The sequence below is a fragment of the Heloderma suspectum genome, chromosome 6, assembly GCF_057233095.1.
Source record: "Heloderma suspectum isolate Gila_16-S chromosome 6, 16-S_ref, whole genome shotgun sequence".
NCBI classification, from domain to species: Eukaryota; Metazoa; Chordata; class Lepidosauria; order Squamata; family Helodermatidae; genus Heloderma; species Heloderma suspectum.
Window position 1 is genome coordinate 74,136,243 of NC_139463.1, and position 25,819 is coordinate 74,162,061.

Sequence of the window (25,819 nt, forward strand, 5' to 3'; positions counted from 1 at the left end):
AAGGAAATGAAGCAAAAAAAAAAAAATCAAAATGAGTTCAACTGTGTTAAAACTTATATATTTTCTTTCTTAGGATGTACTTATAAATGGTTCTCTTACAAAGCCTAACTTCCATTGCCCTAATTTTTATGAGAGTTTAATAATATCTCCCACCCCACCCCAGATTAAAAGAATATGTAGCAAACCCTTTAAAAGAAGACCTCTGTGAAACAATACTTTATTCAATTTTACTTTCTACATCTAGTGACAAAATAGTTTGAATCCCACATAGGATTGCCATTTCTGCTGTAAAGTACCATAAATGATAGTTATATAAAAATTACTAAATTCAAATGTCATTTCAGGTTGCAAGTATTTGCATTCAGAAAGAACCTGTGCATTTGCATGCTCTGACAAACAGGTTTTTAGCACATGCCATTTTAAAGAGCAGCTTAATGTTATTGCATCAGAGATATCTGCAGATAAAAGCATCATCAAGAAAAAACATTAAGAAAGGAATTTAACCCTCAAGTTTCTTTTCATTAAACCCACTGCAGAAAGTGTCCATTATACACAAATGATCAAATGCCATCTAGATGAGCATTTATAAAATGCAGCAATTCCAAAAGACTGCAAAGCGGGAGAAGTTCCGGTTCCCAGTTTCCCCAGCACACGCAAACTCCTTAGTAAATAACTTTAAACAGATAGAAAAAGATACACTCCTCTAAAAATTCTTCTACCTTGCTGGGGGAATAATTCCACAGTTATTTTAGACTCTAGCTCCTTGTCAACTGTTACATAGTAAGCAGCCACAGAAACATATAAAAAAAGAGAGGAAGATGACACAATTAAGGGAATACACTGAAATTTAGAAAAAGCTGCTAAAAACACATAGGCATCTGTTTGAAGAAGAAAAGAAACCCAACGTATGCACCCACCCAGAACCAGCAAACACCATCTACATGGGGAAAGGAGTACAGCAAACCTATGTGCATAAACCAGGTACACACAAGCCAGCTGTGTGGGGAATAATAAGGTGACTTTCAGCAATGGAGGAGGAACTACATGTCTGATCCCACAGAGATCTTCATGCAGCAGCCTGCACACAGATGTGCTGAAAATTCTATGTCAGGGCAACCTAACAGATAGTGTTTACACTGTTTTAAACTAGCAGTATTACTTTAAAAAAAATCCATCAGCAGGCAAACTCATTTACATCTGCCAGGTGCTTGCTTATACATCAGCATCCACATGTTTGCAGGTTCAGATCCTGTGAAGATTTAACAGAAACACTTATCTGCACGCAGGCTTACTATAGCCTTTGCAATTAGTAGCCCATAGGTTGATTTCCAGTCCGTTTGCCCCAACTACATCCAGCAGCCTCTTGTCCCAGAATAATTCTGGACTAAGTGGCTTGAAAAACTCTGTATGTTTTTAAATAACACTGGTTTAGCACCCTTCTGTTGCAAGAACTGTGAATGAAACTTCCCACCCCACAAACTTCAAGTAATTTAAAACCTAAACTATCCATAGCATATGTATTTTGTGTTTAATTGTTTGATGTCTAACTATGTTGGTTGCATCAATCGTGAAAGGAGGGATATTTCTATTGTGACGGTTTGGTGGTGGCGGTGATTTAAATTTTTTGGCCAATATAATTCTTTATTTTGTCCACATCCCCCAAATAGAATCAAAGTGCTTATGCATTGCTGGCACATTCTAAGAAGGTATATAATTTTAAAAAATCAGAAGTCAAAAGGTGCCAAGGCGTATTGCAAATTTCTACAATACTAACCAAAGCAAGCAGGGGGGAAGAAACCTGATCCAACAACATGGAAGACAATTGCAAAGCTCTCTATATACATATCTGCATGTTACATAAAAACAGAACAGTGGATGCAACCCCGAAAATATTTATTAGCAGTTCCGCTGACCAAAGGGGAACTGGCCTAAGCAGTTTCAGGATTGCAACCCACCTGTTGGGAGTGCCAATGCAAAGAATCTCTCTCTTGTTGCTGGCTGAAGTGTAACTTTGGTGTTGATGGGATCATTTTTTGAAGCAATCCAATGCATACATGTATGTGAAAAAGTTACATCAGAATTGATTAACCTTGTAACCTTCCCAGGAACAACCTTGTGATTAAACCAAGATTTCCTTGGTGTTCTAACAACGTTACCACATGCACACATGCACAGAAACACTTCAAACGTAATCCCATGAGCAACAAAGGTTCGTGTCAAAAGTAGTTATTAATGGGCAATGATTAAGGTCAGGAATATAATTAGCTCATTGTAGGCAGCAAATCGCAATTCTATGGTTGGCACCAAGGAAGATTTCTTGCAACTTGGTTTTTCACATGGCTTTCACTTTGATTTGTTTCATTTTCATTTGCTTCTTCTCAAGTTTTTTCTGTTCACGCCTCAAAGCAGCCTCCTGTTGGAAAGAGAACAAGTTGTGGGTGATTATCCGAAGCTGTGTTTGTTTACAGGGCAAAAACAAAGACACCAAGGAAATTAAGCTAGCTGCACAGACTAATGGCTCCTCCAGATAATCATCTTGTTGTGCAACAAATATGCAATTGTTACTTTGTTGTTGTGGTTGATCCAAACATCTCTCCCTCTGCTACTACTCTCACTGCAGGGAAAAATTGCATAGTTGCCTAGGGAATTTGTTTTTGTAGACAGAAAGGAATTCAGCATTGGATTAGATCCCACTTCCTTGGACCAGGAAAGCAGGACTAAAGCATGACTTCCTAAGGAAGTGGGACTTCCCACAGAATCCCCAGGTTGGCTGAAAACTATCAAATAGGACTATCTTGTAACTAGTAAAACACTGCAACAACCAATCAGAGAATATGACATGGTAATCCATGTGACAGCTGAACTTGTAGGAGTGCCAGTCGCAAAAAACCTTTAACAAAAAAACAAACTGAGAATTGAATTCTCTTGACCTTGGAAGGGGTTTGGCAAAATATCCTCCTGTCTACAAAAAAAAACATACCATTTAAGGATTTCCTTTCCTCTCTTCACAGACACAGGGGTATATAGCATTGGCAGTACATCGTGTGGAGAGAGCCCAAATACCCTGGAAGTTACTGATTCCTGCTGCTGGAGGTCTCTGCAGAATGGTTTGCCCAAAGGCAGCCTTGGCCAAGGCAAAAGTTTCTGCCTTATAATGTCTTGTGTGGATGCACTATCTGAGGCCCAGGTGTCTGCTCTAGAGATCTGCTCTAAGTGGACTCTCCCCACAGAAGACAAGTAAAGCTGCTGTACTCCTAATGGGATGGGCGAAGATCCCATCTGGCATTGCTCGGTTTGGCAAGCAATATGCCAAAGTGATGGAGTAACCAAGAAAGGACAAAAAGGAAGACGTAAGAGTCTGTGTTGGCATATAGGTTCGGGACAAAACTTTGAGGCCATGCTAGACAATAAGAATATGCCACTCTGTCTTCTTGGGGTTGGAAGGCCATGGGCAAAAAATAAGGAGGCAATACCAGCAGTTGAGCTCTCTGGAAGCCGAAATTGATCTTGTCTGGCCACTGCATAACCCCATTGTTCTGAAAAATACAGAGCTCCATCTCTACTGAGAGGGCTCCCAGCTCTAATATGGAGCATGCAGAAATTACCACCACCAGAAAGAGTATCTTGAGTGACAGAACCTTAGGCACACAACACTTAGGGGCTAGAATGTGGAGTTACCTGCAGAACGCTGAGATTCCAGGTAGGGACCTGATGGGCCAGTGGAGAAGAAAAGAGCAAAGTAGCTTTGAAAAACATCTAGATCAGAGGATGCAGTGAGTTCAAGTGACTACCTGAACTCTCAGAAGTGCCTGAAAGAGCCTACAGCTTCCCTTTTTGGGTATTGGGGGCAGAGACCTGCATTTTGGAGTAAAAACAGGATGTCCACAAACTGAATGTAAAAAGTAGGATTTATCCTAGGTAAGGAATCCACATATTATTGTAGGCTCAGCTAGTAGATGCCTTGGCATGGTCAGGACAGTGGAAACTATGGAGGTGGCACCTAACACTAATAAGGGGCAGACATTCAACCCTGCAGGCAGGCAGTTTCAGGTGGTGCGGGAGATGACCCTAACAAAACAGATCTTGATCTGTAGATAGCATCCATGGTGCCTTGACTGCAAGTACTAGCAGACTGGAAAACCAAAGAGGTATAGACCACCTGGGAGTGATCAAATATAATGCCTGCTTCCAGATCTCTGGCTGTACTTGTAAGCAAGGGAAACAGCAGAAAGGTCTGCAGGAGACAATGGGAACTGTAGTGTTTTAATCAGAAGTGACCTACTTTCCAAGTATCAGCTTCTGAAATGCATTTGTGTCCAAGGAAGGAAGATAAATTGGGGGATACAGAAAGAAATCCCACCTCCTTGGAAAGTCAATCTTAACTCTGCCTTCTCTAACCAAGTGCTGAATGCCCTCCTATCCCCAAGGGGATAACCTTATCTTATCAACACTCAAACTACAATAAGCTGTTGCTTAGAAATTTTATTAATATGTATCCAGCCTTTCTACTAAACATATAGTCCTCAAGGTGGCAAAAAGCAGCTTTCCACCAACTTCTGTATCTATTGCAGCACTGTGGTTGTACAAGTGTCATGAGCACCCATTGGCTAGTGCCTCTACCATCCATGAGAATAAGAATATCCTTCTCTTCAATGCCCGTCTTAATTTCAGGATTTTAAAAGGCTTTTAAAATCAATTCCCTTTCTCAATATTTCACAGAATGAGTGTTCCATATTTTAGTACAATACAGGAGTGGTAGCACTCAGGCTGACTCATTTTTAAAAACAAAAACAAAATCCTAGCAAATACCAACCCTCCCAAGACCAGCAAGGTTATACCTTCCATTCCATTGCCGAGAGGCAGTTCATCATGTTACTAGTGCTGGACTATCATTGTTTCAGATCTAGGAATGATTCTTTTTAAATGTTGCCTGAATGGCCCCAAGTCAAGACTTTAGAAGTGACAGAACTAGTGATACAATGGCAAAAGCATTTGGATCTGCTATGAATCTCATTGGATGGCCTTGGACAAGTCATCCTTTCTCAGCCTAACCTACCTAACATGGCTATTGTGAAGCTGAGTAGTAACTCCACTTGGAGAGCTTCGGAAGACAGCTGGGACACAAACGCAATAAATAAAGCATGTACATTTGCACTTGTCCTCCCCAAGCCAAGATAATTCGAGATTCCAAGAATGTTTTCATTCATCTCACAGTTGGTTCTCATATGCCAGTCGCCAACACGGGGGGAAACTGTTCGTACAAGTGGTCTACTCATGTGAACACCATAACAGGGAACATTATGAACTCATACAAAACCACAGGTACTCTTCCATGAAAGAGTTGTGATCACAAATGAGTTTATGGCTCCCATTTTGTGTAGTGTGTGCATGTTCTGCCTGTGGCTATTTGTGTATGTTTTGTAGGAGAGAGTATTACCTTGTGTATGTATGTTCTTTTGGGTTGGGGGCTTTTGCTGAGCATCTCCAGTTTTCCTTTTGCAAAATGGGTATTCGTTATGCTTCATGGGGGCAAATATGTAGTTCGGCATTTTTTGCCTAGTACTTTGTTTCTTGGACAAGAAACTACTCAGGCTCCCATGGCAGCCATTTAGTAGTGATGCGCATGGCAGTTTCTCAAACTTTAGAATGTACCCACAGGCCCAAAAAGGTTGGGGATCCCTGCCCTAGTACAATGGGCTCATTTCAAAAGGTTACTTTACCTCCAGACGGCGCTGCTTCTCTGGATCTTCCTCATTCATGATCCTCTCTTTCTCTGCCCGTTTCTTCTCTTCCCGGCGGGACTGAGCGGCCTCTTGTCTTTGCACATGAGTCAATTTCAGAAAATTCTCTTCTACCCGTGCCCTATTCTTATCTGCTTTTTGTTTGCCCTTTGTCCCAGGGCAAGGAGAGATGCAAGGAAGTCAGAGTTAATATGGGTAAATGTTTCGTTCATCAGGCAGTGCTGCAATGAGCTAAACACGGAGATAAAATCTTTGAATATCACGTGTGGCAAAACTTGGCCCTGAACTGGTCCCAAACTGGCTAGATTGCTGTAATGCACCAGTCATGCTCATGTGAGCTGCCCTGGATGACTTTGAAAATGTCAGCAGGTTTATGCACAGTGGCTCCCCTCCACCTAACAAAATTAAGAGGCTCACAGGTCATGAGTACCATACACCCATTCCAAGCACTGGAACTGGTTTTCTGTGGTATTCCAGGCACACATCATACTGCTCGTTTAACTTCTAAAAAGACTGCAATCTCTCTTGCCTCCCTGCCTACATTATGTATTGTCACAAATAATGCTAGTTACCCAAGAGCACTCCCTTGGATATGCCACAGTTTATGTGGAGCAGGCAGGATGGTGTCTGTGATAAAAGGGGAGAGAGTAAAGAATTGCTGTGGATTTTTAGAACCGCCCTTTCATAAGAGGCACCTTGATTAACCCATCACTTACTTCCCTATTCAGACGGAACTTCTTGGCTTTGTCAACGGAGTAAATAACCATGTTCATCAGAGGCAGCAGAGCTTCCATGTCTTTTGGGGAGGTGTTGCCTGATCCAGGCACTATAAAGCAAATGATACTTTCCTCAGATTAAGCGACATGAAGGCTGAAATTCTAAAGCTACTAAGGCTCACTGAACTCAACAGGACTTAGACCTGTATAGGCTTGTGCTGTTAAAGAACATTAAGTATAGCCGAATGAAATCTTTCTGCAATGCTCAACTTTTGGGACAGAAGTTTTAATTGGCATTTGATAGTAAACCCGTCACCTGATTAAGGAAATCTTTAAGTTGAACATATGAATGTTAACCAATGAACTGATAAAATTTCTATATAAGAAAAAAAGCACAAACTTGTTTTTTTTTTTAAATGGTACACATGCATGTTGTTGCACGCACTGTATCAGAAAGGCATTCCCTCCTCTGGGAGAGAGAAGGGAGGTTGCCTCTTTAAAAATGTGCTTAACATCACAGCTTTTTATAAGTCCTTATATATACTTAAAAATCTGTTACCTGATTAATCGGGAATCCTTTAAATCAATTAAAAACTTTTGATTAATCTAACCAATTAATAAAGCATTGCAGCTCTAAATAATAACAAGACACAAACTCACCAGGAGCTAACAAAGAGCAGATAAGAACATCACAGTTCATGCAATGGTTCTTTAAGACCAGGTTTGCATGTAATGACAAACCATAGTTTAATTACCCATGGTTTGTTGACTCATAGGTTGTTGTTATGTGCGAACCCAGAACTACAGACTAACTATGGGTTGTTAACCATGAACAACCTATAAAGAGAACTCATGGTTTGTTGTTGGGTTGTGAACTGTGGGTTGTTTAAACCATGAGTTATTGCTATGTGTGAACCCAGAACCGTGGCTTGTTCATGGGTTGTTTCTCCAGGCTACAGAGGTGGCAGGCAAGAGTGGTAAAAAAACCCAGCTGCTTTACATGCCAGTACTACAGTGCCATAATAGCATGTGGGATAGAGGAAGGGAGTGGGCGAAAGGGGTGGGAACCTAACAACCCAGAAATTGAAAAAACAACCCACAGTTTGCTCGATTGTCTGGCAGCCAAATCATGGGCTAACTCTGGATTAGGCAATAATCCATGGGTTAATTAAACAATGAGCTGTCATTATGCGTGAACCAGGTCATGGTTTATTGTTGGTTTGTGAATGGTGGGTTATTTAAACTATGATTTGTCATTATGTGCGAACCCAGAATTGTGGGTTGTTTCATCAGGCTACACAGGCAGCAGGCAAGAGAGGTTAAAAAAAAACCCAGCCTCTTTATATGCTGTGAAGGCTTGAGGCCTACAAAGGCAAGAAAAGGTAAAAAGATCAGGCCTAGAGGCCTGAGTCTTTCTGCTGGGAAGGGTTTTCCCTGAGAGGAGTAGTTTCATTTCTTCGATTAAATTTCAGATTCATTTCCCCAGTTAAGTTTAATTTCTTCAGGTTTAAAGCAGTAGTTTCGGTTTTGAGGGAGGAGGCTGTATAAAGAAAGCGAGAGAGCCAGTAAGACCAGAGTTGGGGAGACCAGAGCCTGAAGATGGAGCACAAAGAAGCAGCCTGAAGAAGTCTAAGTACAGCTAGGGTAAAGGAACTTGCATTTTGCAACTTTTATTTTCTCTTAAGGCCTTTTGTATCACTCAGCTCTACTCTGTAAATACCTTTAGTTGTAATTTGTTTGCTTTAATTTACCAGTAAACTGTTGTGGTTAAACCCTGTGTCTAGAGTGCCAATCACCCCATGTCTACAACATAAACCCCATGTTATTGGAAAGGGGAAGGTAAAAGAAGGAAGGTGGGATTCTTAAGGAGGCAAGAGATCCTTAAAGAGTTGCTCAGCAGGTCCAGGTCATAAGGGGAACCCTGACACAGGCCAATCCACATTGTCACAGAGGCAGTTGGGATACAGGGAGGGAGCGGGCAAAGGAGGGAAAGAAAAACCTCAGGGACTAAGAAAACAAACCATGGGTTGTTCAATTGTCTGCCAGATAAACCCTGAGTATGGCAACAAACCATGATCTGAATAAACCATAGGTTAGCGTTATGTGAGAACCAGGCCTAAGTGACCATATCTGCATGGAAGAATTTGGTGGGTGACTTTTTAAAAAAACTATTTCTGTGTGTGTGTGTGTGTGTGTGTGTGTAGAAAAAACACACACAGAAGAGAAAACATAAAAAGATATATGAGTGCATTAAGCACACTGATAAAGATAATAAATAAACCATATCTTAACAACTACATTCACAACACTGGCAACATTCATAATACTGACAACATTTCCCAACTCCTATTTCCCTGGAAGATTTGTTTGCTGTTCCAAAATACTGACCTGGTTCACATGTAACAGTGACAAATCATAACTTAATGAACCCAGGATTTGCCACGATTTGCCATGGCACATGCTGGGTGCATTCCACTGCCATTTTGAATATTCAACCCCTGATCAGGGGTTGCTATGTGACATCCAAACTTGGACACTATAGGTTAATCATGGGTTAAACACCCACAGTTAACTTAACTACTAATTGTAGGATAAAACGAGGTTGTTTAACACATGATTAACCTATAGTGTCCAGGTTTGGACTTCACATAGAAACCCCTGATTGGGGGTTGAATATTAAAAAAAGGCTGTGGAATGCACCCAGCATGTGCCATGGCAAATCGTGGGTAAACTGACAGAATCATTGCATCATTGTGACTTGCCTGTACTTTGAATTACTGATAGTTTCACCATAATCTTTACACACATGATTTTCCTGCACCATTCAATGATGATGGCAACTTTGGATTTTTCCAATATTTAGCAATTAACATTCACACCCCTACTGAAAGGTTCCCTAAGATGCTGGATGCTTTCAGATCGAGAGCTCCTAGCACCGCCAATCAGAAGGCATTGTGCAGCTATTCTGTCTTTTCTTTCTGAACAAATTTTCTGCAGTAAGAGAAAAGACAGAAGCAGCAGTGGGAAAACATAGGAGTGTTATGAGAGGTCTGGACCCCCTGTAAAAATTCCATGAATGAGGCAAGCTGATGGTGCAATAAAAGCCTCATCTAGAAGCAAACCCCACCTTATCTTTCCTGGTTTATCTGCAGTTGTTTGCAAGGATAAAGATGCAAGTGTGATTTTGGGGCACTGTACCACCGTGACCCCCATACCATTACGATAATGATAATTTGGAGAAAAATACTATTGAAAATAGAACAAACTCTTACCCAAAAGGTGTTATGTTACACTCTAGTTATAGAATAGGCCCTCAAGCAGAGGATTTTACATCCCCAAGAAAAGCTGTTTATAATCAGATACATGCACTTACCATTAAAAGTAAACAATAGTGTCTTTTTAGTTTCAGGCAGTTTCAAAGGCTGACCCTCTCTAGCAGAGAACAAAAAGAAGCACTGGTAGAAGGATATTAAAAATGCAACAAACCATGATAACGATAACATCAGTATTTAGGTAGCATCATATGCTACTGTGCGATGGGCTCCTATTTGGGGTTAATTTGCATGTGTTCTGCAGAAAAGGTCAGCTTGCAGTATTTTAAACTCTTGCAGAAACTTCCAGCAAGTGTTTAGAGTGTTCTGGGAGAACATTCCTGCAAGATGTTTGTAAAAATACTTCCCACAATAAACCCCACTGTAAAAGCTGGTGTGAGAAATCTGATCTGGCAATAGACTCCCTTGCCTCCACTGCAAAGTGTCAAGGCTTCCAGAAGAAACCATCCCAGATATCCCTCCATTGTACAAAGAGCATCAGGGAGTATTTAGGCTGTCCTCTACCAGCAGCAGCGGATCTGTCACAGCAATCTGCTCCCTCCACTAAGGGGTGGGGGGACCGGGGGAGCTGCGACAGATCCTTGCCACTGCCTTGCTGCAATACAGACCACTTAGCACAGTGCTGTTTAAAGCATGATGACCTCTGGGCAATTAATAAGACAAAACCAACTGTTACTGCCCACCCTTCTTCCACCAGCCAGGACAGGCAGCAGCAGTACAACAGGCAACTTTTGGATCGTATCTGCTGCAGCAGGACCGGAAATAGTTGCTAAAGGGGCAAAGACATTGTGCTTTTATTGGACACCCTTATTTAAACATATTTATTTATTCCATTTATATCCCGCCTTTTTTTCTCCTTAAGGAACCCAAGGCAGCGTACATAATCTTCCTCCTCCTCCATTTTATCCTCACAACAACAACAACCCTGTGAGGTGGGTTGGGCTGAGAGTCTGTGACTGCCCAAAGTCACCCAGTGAGCTTCTATGGCTGAGTGGGGACTAGAACCCAGATCTCCTGACTCCCAGTCCAACACTCTAGCCTCTACACCACACTGGCTCTCAACATATTAAACAGGTTCACTCCACATGGTGTAGAGCTGAGCTTTGGTGCAGAAGAAAATTCAAAGCCAAACTCTGTCATAAATTAAAAATCAGGGGTAGGCAACCTAGTGCCCTCCAAATATTTTGGACTACAACTCCCATAATCCCAGCCAGCATGGCCAATGGTCAGGGATTACAGGAGTTGTAGCCCAAATCTTCAGGAGACCACCACGTTGCCTACCCCTAAACTAAATAAACAATGCAACCCACCACATTGGAATTCCCAGGTCACGGCCATCATGAACAGAGGAACAGCGTACTGTAGACACCCCACTCTTTTCTTTGAGTAAGAACTTGCCTACCATTTCCCACCCACCCAGCCCTCCTCCTATTTCCCCTTCAGAAACTTCAGTGCAACATTAATTTGGAAGTGCAATTATTTCTTGTGCCATACTCACTCTTGCATAAGTTTTGGACCGGAAAACTGGTCCGAAAAATGGACGGACTCAATCTTGTCAGCATAATGTGTGAGGAAATGGATCATCTATAAGGAAAAAAATAGTTTTAGGGTCCTGAAGGGGGCATAATTTCTAATGAAGTTGTATACATCCTGCCTGAAGAGGCCCCCACACACTGTTAATCGTGTGCTAAATGATAAACACCACAAGAGCAGCCCTGCTGAATCAGGTCAAAGGTCCAGCATTTGGCTACCAATAATGGCCAACCAGATGCCTCAGGGCAACTTACAAGGACATCATGAAGGAAACATGCCTCCCCTATTTGTCCTCAGTATCTGGTTTTCAGAGGCATACCACCTCTGGACTTGGGAGGTTCCATTTAGCTCTCATGGCCTTTGACATCTCTCCTCTACAAATATGTCTAACCTTTTTTTTAAAAAAAGCATCTAAGCTGTTGGCCAGCAGTGGTAGTGAGTTCCATGAACCAACCTGCAAGGTTTGTCAATGCTCCCTTTCTACAGATGGGGTGGGGCAGGGTGCTGGAGCGAAGTTAAGGCTGAGAGACAGCACACATGACCCAATGTCATCATCATTCAAAAAGCAAGACGCTATCAGATGGTGAAGATAAACTAAAGGGGATGACTATGTCAATCATTTGTGCTCATGAACTTCCCCCAGAACATTTGGCTGGCTACCACTCCAACAGTGTGCTGGGCTAGATAGACCTTAGGCTGACCTAAAATGGCACATCCTGATGTTTTATTTGATGAGCATTATTGTTGAGTAGTGTGAAATCCCAGGTCTCCCTACTCAAAGTCTGCTGTATTAAATGCCAAGTTACTAGCAATTATTTATAAACATTTTTCAGTGTAAAAGGGACTTATGATACTTCTTTGTCACTACAATAACATTATGAGGCACACTGGACTGAGAGCTACCCATTTGCCCGGAATTGTCCAGTGAGCTTCACTGAAGGGGTAGGAATTGGGGTGACCCAAGAGTCTAAGACTCTTGTCCACTGCACCACAGCAACCCTCAAATGATCAAGAACAGCAAGATGTCCATCTTATTCCACCCAGCAACATTAGTATGCCTCCAAAGCTGAATGTCCCATTTTTTTCAGAGCTGAATGTCCCACTTCTTAAAAACACACACAAATGAACAAGACTATTCCAAGGTGCAACATTCCAGAAGGGACATCAGAAGGCAAAGTACAGTTTAGGCATTTGGATGTCCTGTTTATATAGCCCTTGTGAGATTTTGCACTCACTACATCGTGATTTTTTTTTTACCAATTACTTCACATTACCTTGGTATCCATCATTCCCTCTGTGACCTCACCCATCTCCGATAGGATAGCCAGTGACTCTGGGAGCCCATACTTCGCCCCAGTCTTGGGTTTATCACTGCAGAACTCACTCTATCAGAAGGAAACAGCCACATTACAAGCATGCTCTGTGTATCTGCCGCTTCTTGCTCAAACAGGTCCCAGTCAATCTAATAAAAAACTTAGAACCAGATTCAAGTACTCAACACCTAGAATTAAAGACCAGCTCAAAGTTGAAGGCCGCCATCATAGATCCACGAGGACTTTTGGTGTGGCTGACTGTGCAACTAGATGTCTGCTGCCTCCTTGCATTGTGACTTTTGATAAGTAGTTGTGCTATATTCACTTTACACCAACTTATCATAATTTCATACCAGCAACATCATAGAGAGGCAAGTGGCTTATAAAGTGCTGTTTTTATCATCATCATCACCACCACATTATTTATTCATTTGCAATTATAACAATTATAATGAAAAGGAGAAAGGAGAAAACAAACAAACACAGCCGTTGCTGAATGAACCTTCTTGGCCATAAAATTCAGCTTTAGAGAGAAAGGGGGAACATGCACATCAGTTTCATTTTGATTTAAATTAGATATTTTTTAGACTAATGTCCTGGAAGCTTCAGGGTAGCTGATAGCATTTTAAGGCACAAATTCAAGATTTAGGTAAGCTACAGAAACAAAAATGTTCCAAATCACACTATTAGTCTCCCAGTCCTTTCAACAATTGTTAAAAATCAACCCTATCTCTGGGTTCTTCTAGATGGAGGGTTCCTAGCACTACCAATCAAGAGACACTGACCCAATTCACACATAACAGCAACCCATGGTTTGTTTAAACCATGGTTTCTTGGGGACAAATAGCAGTAAACATGTACACTACCTCCTGCATGCTAGTCACTTCTACTTTCAATTAACAAGCAATGGTTTATTGTTGGGTTAAGGCTTGGTTAGCCCCTGGCTTCAGACATCACAATAACAACCTGGGAACAGGGCATTGCTGGGTTAATTGGAAGTGGAAGTGATGACTGCACAAGTGGCAGCGTGCTTGCTCTCACTACGTATCAGTTCACAGAATCATAGAATAGTAGGGTTGGAAGGAGCCTATAAGACCATCGAGTCCAACCCCCTGCTCAGTGCAGGAATCCATGTCAAAGCATCCCTGACAATTGGCTTTCCAGCTTCATCTTGAGTGCCTCCAGTGTGGGAGAGCCCACTACCTCCCTAGGCAATTGGTTCCATTGTCGTATTGCTCTAACAGTCAGGACGTTTTTCCAGATGTTCAACTGGAATCTGGCTTCCTGTCACTTGAGCCCATTATTCCGTGTCCTGCACTCTGGGATGATCGAGAAAAGATCCTAGCCTTGCTCTCTGTGAGAACCTTTCAGTTCCTTGCTTAAACATCCCAGGAATTGCAGCATGACATGTAAACTGGGCTATTGTGCAACTATTACATCTTTTCCTCCTTAATGGATTTTTCGGGGGCGGGGGGGGGGGGGATGACAGGACGACAGACGAAGCAGTGGGAAAACAGAAGTTACAAGGGGAAGACAACATTGTCTGGGACCATTCCCCACCTGCACTATAAAATTCCATGAATGAGGCAGGGCAATTGCACAATAAAAGCCTTGTCTGGAAGTGCTCTCTCTCTCTCTCTGTCTCATTCCTCCACCCTCCCCATCCAGAGGGATTGTGTCTGTACCAACTCAAGCACTCAGCTTAAATTTCCCCTTATGGGAGAAATTCTCCATCCATATAACAAAATGGGAACAAAACATGAACCACTAGTGCCAGGGCATCCCTCCAACTGCACTAAAACAAGCAAAAGGAACACTACCCTAACTTTCAGAACTTTATCCAAACCTCTTTCAGAACTAGTGCAGATGGGAAATATACTTGGCACATACAGCCTGAAAACAATTACAATGACAGTGTTCTCAGTATTCTTTTACTGAATATTTGTTAAAAACACCTGCATAGCCTATTCCTTAAAAAATGCAATTTGCCTGGCACAGGAGCACCTAAAAAACCCAGGGACATTCTGTTCCTGGGTTGTTTACCATGACGTGTGAACCAGGAACTCTGGCTTGTCTCTCCCTTCACAAGCCAGAGTTGAATGAGACAAGGCAGAGTACCTGGTTTGCACTTCACAGCAAACAACCCCAGGATACTCTCTCCTTGGGTTGTTCAGCCACTCCCGCTTGCAGCAGGAACATTCAAGCAGCACACATCAGCACATTACCAAGTTTCCACTGGGCTGGTTCAGACATAATGGTTAACTTTGGGTTGTTTTATTGACAAACAACTCAAAGTGTCTGGGTTCGCATGTCACACAACAACCTACAATTGGGCCAGCTGGAGGGTGCATGTTTTAAAAGACAGCATTGTTCACGGGGCACACAACCTCACATGTTGTGGGTTAATTTACCCATAATTTCCCACAGTTACAGGTGAACTAGGTCAATTAACTGAGAGGTTTTTTTAATTCTGGGTGTCACACGCGAACTGGACCACTGTGTTGAACTGTGCTCAGTGAACACAGCAAACTGTGCTCAGTTCAGGTCCTTATGAGCAAGCTACGCTGGAAAGGAGGTGGTTTAAAGACATTTATAGTTAAGATAAAATTGGGAATTTTGCTATGTTTATTGTTACATATTAGTTGTTTCAAAACACATTTTACGTGTGTTAGCCTAACCCCAGGATTTTCTGGATCCCTCCCATTGCCCCAGTACATACCAGGTCCTGCATTTCCTTCTGAAGCCGCACCAAGGCTTTTCTTGTCCCAACAGCAAATACATAGGTATCCATGTCGTCATCATTCATCGTCACTTTTATTTGCTAAGCAACAGATAAAATGCTAGTCATACCTGGGTTTGCACAACAAGATCCATTAATACAAGAAGCAGGAAAGAATGAATAGAGGCCAGAACTCCATTTCACTGCCAAGAGCATAAAGAGGCTCAGGCATCACAAAGGCCATTAGCCAAGATCAGGAGCAGGTTTGACGGGAGCCCCAAGATAATTTTGAGAGCCCCCTAAAACATAATTACTGGAGGGGCATAAAATAAATAACTACTTCCCTTTCATAGTACAATGCCAAGTGAACAAACATGAAACCCCCTTTAGCAGCAACATATACCACTGCTCGAACTATGTCATACATACGTTGACACCCTAGCAGATTAAAATGGCTTTGTTCAAACCACATCAGAATTAACTGAGCTGCACAGAAATGCACAGTCATTTCTTTAACCCATCACACCAGTGAAGTATTTCTTCACTTAGTTCTGCTGTATAGGATATTCCCAGGAACGGGATAGCAATCTTGAAGGAGTCCTCTACAATGGCAGGGAAATGGGAGGCATTGGCAGGGCAACCTCTCATTGTGTGCCTACAGTCATTCCTATTTTGGACAGTAATTGGAAGATGCATCCTGAATCACTCTATATGATTTTGGGCCAAGAGTGAATGATAGAGAGTATTATTAGCATCTTGCATTGCTACATGCTCTCATCTGTAGCATACCAAAAGAGCAATTTTTGGTAATGTTATACAAAGAAAAGCAGAATTTTGCAACTTGAATAAATTATAAAGTGTGTATATAATTACTGTTGCTTAACTTATTCTGGTTCCAATACCATGGAGACAGGAAAGTGCATATACAGAGCAATAAAGCCCCAGGCTCTCCCCTCCCCTGAAATCAAGCTCAGACTTCCTCTGGCTTCAGTACACACCACCACCACAGAATTAGAAATCTATCTTCACAGCCAGCCATAAGGGCTAGAAACTTGTGAGAGGTTTTTAATAAAAGAAAGCAGAGATTCTCAGTGGGACTGTGGAGGCTTCAAACACACACACTTCTGAGTTTAATAAGGTAGTCACAGTTTCATTAACTTAACCCCACTAAAGCTGCCCTTAGGTTGCAGAACTAAATACATACCACTTGGTCACAGGCCGGTCTCATCATACGAGCAAGGACATTCAGCAAGTCTTGTCTTTTGAGAAACTGAAAGATAGCATTTTGATCACGGTGAATCCCTGCTTCAGACTTAGCATAATTTGCCATGTCCTTGAAGGCACAGGATGCCCATCCCTCCACAACTGATTACAACAGACTTGCTCAAGGAATGCCATGAAAAGTCCTGAGTTACAGATGTCAATTGCATGCAGAAGATGCACCCCAGTAATGCAGGGAGGCTCTACTGTAGCTCCCAGCTACAATATATGTGTGTTTTTGTTGTCTGTTTATTTTATTACATTTAAATCCTGCTTTCCATCCATCACAGAATTCAAGGTGACATACATAACATTCCCAGGTGGTAGATGTTACTTCTAGCTTCCCCAGTCTAGGCAATGATCAGGCCTTGATGTGCTTAGCTTCGACAAAGTTGCTGCATCATGTACCTTCAGACCACATTCTGGGACCATTTGCACTTACCACACAAACACATGCATGAGGCTTGAAAGAAACAGACTGGAAGTCTTTGCTTTGGCACTGTTCTGCCTTTTCCCATGGGAGCAGAGCATTCATCTTGCTAGGTCCTGCCCCCTCATGGTGGAAGATAAGGCGTGGTATAGAAGAAATGAAATTTGATGCTGCAGAGAACCTAACAGGATTGAGCCTCTATTTCTCCAGAACAGTTTCCTGAGTTGTTCATCTGCCCAACCAAGTAGTATTTCTCCTGTTTGGGTTGGGGCTGTATTCTGCATTCCCTTTGAAGGAACAGGTTTGCAGTGTGGAGGTGCTCCTTGATCCCTATGTCACTGGAGGTGCAGGTTTCCTCCATGGTATACAGTTTTACCAGCTTAGGCTGCATACCTACCTGGTCAGTGATAACCTGGCCTCAGTGATCCGGCTTAGATTACTGTAATGCAGGGGAGCCTCCAGCCTTTTTGGAGCCCATGGGCACTTTTGGCATTTTGAAAAAGTGCCCTGAGCACCACCACAAATTAGCTGCAACACAAAAAATGTTGGGAGCACCGTCCTTATTTGTGTGTATGCACGAATGTGCACCCTGTGTGCACGCTACTCACTCTGCCTTCTCTCTCTAGCTCTTTTCTTTCTTCTCTATTTCTACCTCCTCTTCTCTCTCCTTTTCGGGATCCTCTTCCTTTCCCTACTTCCTTCCCTCTGTCACCCCCCACCCCCAGGCTCCTCTTTACTTCTTTCTTTCTCTCTCTCTCTCTCTCTCTCTCTCCCTTCCTTCCTTCCCTCCCTCCCTCTTTCTTTCTTACTTTATTTCTCTTCCTTCCCTCCCTCTGGCTCCTCTCTCATACCCTCCTTCTTCCTTTCCTTCTCTCTCTGGCTCCTCTTTCTTTTCCTTGCTCCCTTCCTTCCATCCATCCCTCTCTCCCCCTGGCTCCTCTCTCTCATACACTCCTTCTTTCTTTCCTTCTCTCTCTGGCTCCTCTTTCTTTTCCTTGCTCCCTCCCTCCCTCCCTCTGGCTCCTCTCTCTCTTCCCTCCCTATTAAAGCCAATGGAGCCATTTGTCCATTGGTTTTAGTAGGGAGAGGAAAAGCCCCTGTTGAAAAATGGTGCGTGTGTGTGTGTGTGTGTGTGTGTGTGTGTGTGTGTAGGTGAAGGTCACCCCGTCAAGGACCTTGTGGCCCCAAGGGTCCTTGGTGGGAAGTGGACTTCCCCTGCCCCCAGCCATTCTTCAGCAGTGGGGCTTTTTTACAGAGCAAATAGCTTGGCAGGCACCTCAGCCTGGCCTTATGGGCACAGCGAAGCACATGGGTGCTGGGTTGGAGACCCCCGCTGTACTGGAGCATATGTGGACTGCCTCCGAAGACAGTTCAGAAAGTATAGCTAGTTCAGAGTACAGCTGCTAACGCAGACCAGGCATTATGAGTCTATTACAGCAGCACTGCACCGGCTCCCACTGTTTCCAGGCCCAACTGGTCTTGAATTTAAAGCCTTCCATGGCTTGGGACCAGGGTAGCTGAAGGATCATCTCTTACTACATGTGCCTACCTGCCCTTTCAGATGCTCATCAGAGGCCCTGCCATCTGGGGCAGCCTTTGGCCCCCCAACTTTGGAATGCTCTCCCCAGAGAGGCTTGCCTGGTGTTCACTCTGATGTTTTTCAATCCCAGGGAAATACTTTTATTTTATTTTCCTAGGCTTTTTAGATTTTTAACTTTGTTGATCTGTTTTATTTGGTTGCTGCTTTTATACAGTTGTTTTAGCTTATATGAATGTATTAGGTATTTTATGGCATTTTAAGTATTTATTGTAAGTCACCTTAATAATGTATTTGGAGGGTGGGGGGTATAAATCTAATACATACATCTCTCTTAGTTCCAAGGGAACAAGACAAGAAAATAGTAAGTGGAATATTTCTTCTGTATTGGGGTCCTGCCATTTTAGAAAGAGATATTTCTATAAGTATATGCCTAGATATTCAACTTTCAGATATTTAAAAGCATACAACATTTCAAGACTTTCCCATACCTTGAGCTGGATAAGCATGCCCTCACAACACACCCTTCCAGAGCACCAGAGGTTATAAATATGTTCATTCTCTTGGTTCAGTTTGCCCGTACTTGTGGCTTCTTTATTTGTGCCGTCATCCCCTTGAAAGAAAGCACATGCTAATTAACGAGGCTATTACTGTATACCTAGATGGCACTGCAATGCACTTTATGTAGGGCTGCCTTTGGTGACAGCTCAGAAGCTTCGGTTGTTGCAAAACGCTATAGCCTGTCTTCCAGTGGGAGCACGTTGTCTGCAGCCTTTTACACCAATACTCCAGTGTCTGCACTTTCCTTTTTGCCTTTCAGTCTCTTCTAGGTGCTAGTGAGAACCTAGAAAGCCTTAAATGACCTGCACCAGCTGACCCAAGAAATCACCTTCACTTTCCAACATGACTTAAGATTTGGCCCGGTCACATTTTAAAGTATACCATCTATGTACCAAATCAAGTCCACAAGGACATGCAAAGAACCATTCACATGGCTACCCCTCAGCTATGGAAAGCCTGAGCCTTTACATCGTCTAGAAGTGGTAGAAGATGTTATGCTAACTAACTTATGGTGGACAAGAACAGGAGATAATATTTGCATAATATAACACACTGGGCCCTTGGGATTGGGTGGACTATGTCCAGTAAAATAAAAAACCTTTCAGTGGGTTTTCCCACTGCTGTTGCCCTCTGCCTAAGTGGTCTCTCCTCCTACATACCCTGAAGGCAACGGTGGTGATGACAGCCTCTTTGCCAAATTCTGTCACTCCCAACTGAAACCCCATCCCTCTGCCTCTCAAGTTTGAATGACATTCAGACTTCATTTTGCACAACTCTACTTCTCTCTGCACCTACACACTATATCATGCTACCTCATCACAATCCTTGGCTGACCCTTGTGCTCTCTGACATTGCCACCTTACTCCTTGGTGGCTTCAGCATTTATGTTGATCCTCTCTTTGATCCAGCTGCTGCTTTCTGCTCTCTCTCTCTCTCCCTAGCATTCTCCTTAAGCCTCCCCTTTTGGACCAATTCCCCAACTCAACAAGTATTGGGCACTCTTGTGATCTTGTCTACCTTAAATTAATTAATTCGCTCCTTCCCCTCTGCCACCTTCCTGGCTAAATTATACTACTACATCACTTTGATCCATACTAACTCGAAGAACCTTCAGCACCTCTTCTGTAATTTTGATCCTGTGGGTAAGGGATGAGGAGGTAGAGGGCAGGCAGGCTTTAGCCATTCATAACACAACTTACCAACCAAGGCAAAGTTACTTTCAAGCAGCTCCCGATGACTATTGAACCAGGCCTGAGCCAGACGGTTGTTCTTATTCTTCCCAATGATGTAGTTCATGATGTAAGCAAGCAGACCTGTCACCATTAAGATTTCCATGTAGTAACTCTCCCAACTATTTTGGAGGTGGGCAGGGACCTGTTGAGTTTGGACTTTGTTAAACGATTTCATTTTGGGGAAAAACTATTTACGAACACAAACTCTGGCTCCCAGTTATAATCCACCTTAATTTTTCATTAATTTAGTGGGTATCATTTACTAAATTCCTGGCATAGAATATTAACTTTATTTATTTCATTTCAATACTGCCCAGTAGCCAAAAGCTCATAAAAATTAAATCAACACAACCCTTTTTTCTCATAGAGCTTATTGCCTTATTTTTCCTATAATACTTTTCAGCAGACAGAGTGCTTTCCTCTCACTTTAATCTCATTCTAACCAATGACTGATGTAGGGTTATTGGCCACTCAATGAGCTTTTATAGCTCAGAAGGGATTTAAACCTGGGTCTGTCTTGTGGCCAAATACAGAACATATTATACCACAACAGCCCAACCTAAGAACTGTAGACATGATGAAGATATATTGCGAGTGGCATGGGAGAAACAACTCATAGCACACATCATAGAAGAAGCATGAACACAAGTAGGTGTTCTAGAAAAGCTTGGTTTGAAGAGATGGGTCTGAGAGACAGAAGGAAGTGGTAGCTTGGTAGAGAAGCAGAGATTCATTCCATCTGTGAAATGGTTCAAATTATTACAACTTGTTTTAGCATGCTTTGAACTATATGCATTGAGCTGTAAGAGGCTAACTCGGGATAGCCCTGCCTTGAAGAAAAGTATTGAACTTCAATATTTTTTTGCTCCTTCTAACCCTACAATTTTATGAAATTTATTTATTCTATACACAAAACATGGTGTTACCTGTAAGCCAAGTGAGAAGCAAAATAGGTATAAGGAAACTTTTAGGAATAAAAATGTAACCACAATAAAACAAATTGTAATATAATGACTAATATAAGATAGAAAGTTTAAAAACAATTTTTAAAATAACTGATATATTTTTTTTAAAAGAGCAATGAATTAACAGCACAACGTTTTACAAACAAACAGAGTGACAATGCTGCTTTCCAAAAAGGCTATATTCATGCAAAATATCCAAACCCAAACGTGTTTCAACAGAAGCAATCTATTCTCTGGAACAGGAGGGAATGGTGTTCTTTTGTTCCCCTTTTCTGCGTCTAGATACTAACCACAGGATGAGAAACAGAGAATCTGCATACTTAAGATTCACTGGTTCCATGATGAGGATTTAATCTCATGAACTGATTGTTGTGCTAAGGGCTATAATTATGGTTTCTAATTTTTCCCAATGATGTAAACCTGTCAGGTCAAAATGCGTTTGGGTCTGGATGTTTTGTAGGAGTATAGCCTTTTGGAAACCAGTATTATCACTACGTTTGTATGTAAAACTTTGGACTGTTAATTAATTGCTCTTTTAAAAATATATATATATATGATGTATCAGTTACTTTAAAATTCTTTTTAAACTTTCTACATTATATTAGTCATTGTAGTAAAATTGGTTTTATCTCAGTTACATTTTTATTCCAAAAAGTTTCCTCATACCTATTTTGCTTCTCTGTTGAGTGTTGTTACAGACAGAACCATTATTGGTAATACCTGTAAGCCAAGTGACATAGCCACAGACATTCCAACTACTCAAGCAGAATGTTGACAAACAGTACAGCTTCTTTGAATGAATAAAATATGACTTTGGATAGGAGACAAATCTCAAACAGGACCTAACATCAGGAAGATCTATATGCTTTTGGTGGAAAGGGGGGGGGGCATAGCAAAAGAAGAACTTAACACAGCAAGAGGCTAACAGTGCAATCCTATACACATCTACTCAGAAGTAATCCCCACTGAGTTCAATGGGACTGACTGCCATGTAAGCGGGTATAGAGTTGCAGCCTTAATGATATTGGTTTAGGTTAGGAAATACTACAAGCGAATGTAATTAAGGGCTACATGTAAAATTCTCATAACATGCACTTACATCAACAATAGTTATAGGATCTTTATTTCTTCCAGGAGATGCATCAGGTTTCTCCTCATAACCTTCAAACTCTTCATCATCATATGGCTCACTCTCTGTATCACCTTCCTACAATAAAAAGCAAAAGATACAGAAGGGTCAGTTGTTTCAATAAAACAGGCTTCTACTCTGAGTGCATCCCTATTCACGGTTAGAGCTACCACTGGCCATGGTGTTAAACTGTAGGATTCACATTGGACTGTGTCATTTATTACTCCTCTTATAAATCAGTCTTTCTTTTGAAAGCTCAGCATGGCTCATAGAGGGGTCCAATGTAGCTTCCCACCCAGGCGATGAGCAGATTGAGATTTAGATTTAAACAGTACCATGCACCTTCAGAGCATTCCCTGGGTTTTCCAGAATAGCTTGATATTTGGAGTTAAAATGACTACTAGAAAATCCAGAAGTAATTTATATTGGTTTTCCTTCAGTGTCTGATAATGTGGATGGTTCTGGGGTTGAGTGCAACTATGGCTGTCCAGCTGGCCAAAAGAAGGCTGCATCTTTCGTAGCCCCTTTCCCAATTCAAAGGAATATGGGATAGGCAACTACTTTTCTTCTCAGCATAGTGACAATGCAAAAAGGAGGTGAAGTTAATACACACTGAATGGCTATGCAAACAATACAGGGGCAAAGTACTTTACTGCTGAAGTTAATGTAAGAGCACTCCTACAGTTTGAAAAGGAAGAAGAAAATATAGCCTCTATTTCCTGCCATTGACTCCAACTCTCCAGATATCTGAAGTTTATAGATGCTTCTCTGTAGAAGCGCCTCTTTTTAAAACTCAGTTGTCCTACTGCCTTTGCAATTTTAAAGATAGCCCAGAGGCCTGTGGTAACCTACCCTTATGAAAGACAAAGCCCTGTAACACCTTCAAGACTAACTAGTTTATTGCACTGTGAACTTTCATAAGTTACAGCCTTCTCCATCAGGTGGATGAAACAGACCAAGGAGGTGGCAGACACACAATCATATGGGTTGAGATACATGAAGGCTAAATCAAATTAATATGCATGAGAATTGAACATAACTGGGTTGCCAAGAACACATCTGATAGTTAGGATGCGCTACCATAGTGTCTACATGATACTATGGCTTGGCAAATACAACCGACATGCAAAAGGAAGGTACAGATTTGCAGTAAGTAGGATGCAATCCTATACCCATTTACCTAGGAGTAAGCCCGGTTGAACTGAACAGGGCTTACTTCTGAGTACACATGTATAGGACTGCTCTGTAAGGAAGGCAAAGTCCACTGCAAAACCACATTAAACAATGGGGGGGATGCTTGCCAAATCTCATTTTTTACCCTGGACAGAACCGAAGTCTATGCACTCCATCCTTTTTATCTACAGGTTCACGAGTGTGTGCGTTCTTGGTACTCCAGTAGTTCTCTGGAGTACAGCTGTAATCTATACTTCACCATGTATTCCAGATAGCCCTCCACAAAAAGCAAGACCATTTCCATTGGGGGCCCAGTGTCTTGGAATGTCTCCTTTAAATGTTGGTATGGTCTCCTCCCTGCTGTCCTTTTGAGGGCAGTTCAAGGCTTCAGGGCTTTTGAGCTGACTGGCTGATTAATTTTGCTTCTGTTTTCTACAGTGATTATTTTTGTTTGTCTGTCTGTCTGAATTGGTCTTACGCGTTTTAATCTATTTATCTTTGTATACCACTTTGGAAATTTTTCTGAAAAAACAGTACAGAAATGTAACAATAAATAAGTATATACTATATACAATCTAAATAGTATGCACTATATTAAATCCAGGTTCACCAGTGGAAAAAAGGCTGGTCAGTCCCTTAACTCCTCCATCGGTATCCCCCCCCCACACACACACACACCAAAAACAACAAGCCATGCCCTTTATCCAGCATCACCTGTGTATCAGCATCCTCAAAGTCAAGACTTTCATCTTGCCCTTCAAGTTCAACAGTGGTCTCCTCCTCGTCATCTTCTGTTGTAACAATCCGCTGGGGAGATTCTGTGGCAGGATCTTCAATCGCATCTTCAAACTCAGCAAAGTCATTATCATCATATTCCACAATGTCATCTCCATCATCAAATTCATCAAATTTCGCCAAAGACAGACCCCACGGGATGAAGAGAGCAGCCAGGAAGAAGCACACACTTCTCATGTTTGCTGGGAAAAGCAAGAGACACAGACACCAAAATCTTCAATCCTGAAATCAGGGGCATTGCTAGGTTCTTAAAAGATCCAGGGCATAGAGCCATAACACAAATTTGCATACATGAGTCTAAGCACACCTCTAATATATATGTGGTGTGGTGCATGTGGTATGTTTGTATGTGTGTATGTGTGTGTATAGATTACACACATACATATATACATAAGAAGTGTGCACTGAACCCCCCACCCCACTTCAACTCAGACCGCAATTCAGCATTTTGGAAAACATCCCACTTCTGTTCGGGCCAATTTGTAGTCAGTCCACTTCAGCTCATCACCAAACTTGAGTCAAGTTTTGGAAAAATGAATCTTTATGCTTCCTGTTGACTACCATGGGAAATTAGGAAAAAACTGTAACTATTTCTCTTGGTCAGAACTGGATATTCATTTCAGGCATAGTAGCCCCCTAGAAGGGGATTATACCTGCCCAATGTCAGAAAAATAGGTGCAGTGTTTATATTTTGATTTTCTTTTAAAGGGAACTGCCAATAACATTTTTATTCCTTGGAAGAATTCGATAAAATCTTCAGGAATCATTGCTCCATCAGAGGAGATTATGTCTGCCAAATTTCAGAATGATAGCCACAAGGGTTTTTGTGCAAGGGTAGCCTTGACATTTTGAGGTCTCCAGAATAGGACATACTTATCTCCCTATTTTCCTTGTGGACCATTGCTCTGAAAATTACAGACCGCCTAGAGGTGTCCCTAAGTAAGAAACCAGAAAAGTTTCAGAAGGATAAGTGCAGCAGTTCATGTGGAAGAGGAGTTCTCCAATTTGGGGGAGGGAAGGATTTGCTTTTACCTCCCCCCCCCCCAAGCTTTTGGGTAAATCTGTATGAAAATGCACAGGTCATTAGAGGTGTCCCCCAGGCAAGAAACCTGCAAAGTTTCTGAAGGATTAAACATGCATGCGGATTTAGAATGACTAGAATTTATTTACATTTCACCAATGTTAGCAGCAGGGGAACATGGGTGGGAAGGTGCTATTGCACTCATGTCCTGCTTGTGGGTTTCCCGTGGGCATCTGGTTGGCCACTGTGTGTACAGAATGCTGGACTAGATGAACCTTAGTCTTATGCAGCACGGCTCTTCTTTCGTTCTTAAATACAGAGTGCCTCTGAGCATATGCAGCATGCTTTTCTTTCACCAATAA

At 42.0% G+C, this 25,819-nt stretch overlaps 1 protein-coding gene across 22 annotated transcripts in view; it reads right to left on the minus strand.

The window, feature by feature from the left end:
* Positions 1 to 207: 207 nt before the first annotated feature.
* CCDC47 (coiled-coil domain containing 47) overlaps positions 208 to 25,819 on the minus strand; it is a 40,186-nt gene continuing 14,574 nt past the window's right edge. For 12 of the 22 annotated variants that reach the window (XM_084804940.1, XM_084804932.1, XM_084804938.1 and 9 more), the window contains 12 exons: positions 24,356 to 24,618; positions 22,439 to 22,546; positions 20,342 to 20,516; positions 19,073 to 19,194; positions 16,559 to 16,624; positions 15,355 to 15,456; positions 12,597 to 12,707; positions 11,288 to 11,373; positions 9,831 to 9,889; positions 6,458 to 6,567; positions 5,721 to 5,888; positions 208 to 2,413 (listed from right to left, as the gene is read on the minus strand). In XM_084804940.1, the coding sequence (XP_084661066.1) occupies positions 2,333 to 2,413; positions 5,721 to 5,888; positions 6,458 to 6,567; positions 9,831 to 9,889; positions 11,288 to 11,373; positions 12,597 to 12,707; positions 15,355 to 15,456; positions 16,559 to 16,624; positions 19,073 to 19,194; positions 20,342 to 20,516; positions 22,439 to 22,546; positions 24,356 to 24,613 (1,446 nt within the window). In that variant the 5' untranslated portion in view covers positions 24,614 to 24,618 and the 3' untranslated portion in view covers positions 208 to 2,332. Of the gene's footprint in view, positions 2,414 to 3,678; positions 3,709 to 5,720; positions 5,889 to 6,457; positions 6,568 to 9,830; positions 9,890 to 11,287; positions 11,374 to 12,596; positions 12,708 to 15,354; positions 15,457 to 16,558; positions 16,625 to 19,072; positions 19,195 to 20,341; positions 20,517 to 22,438; positions 22,547 to 24,355; positions 24,619 to 25,819 lie in introns of all 22 variants that reach the window. The other 10 variants (XM_084804918.1, XM_084804924.1, XM_084804917.1 and 7 more) reach the window with 1 other exon arrangement.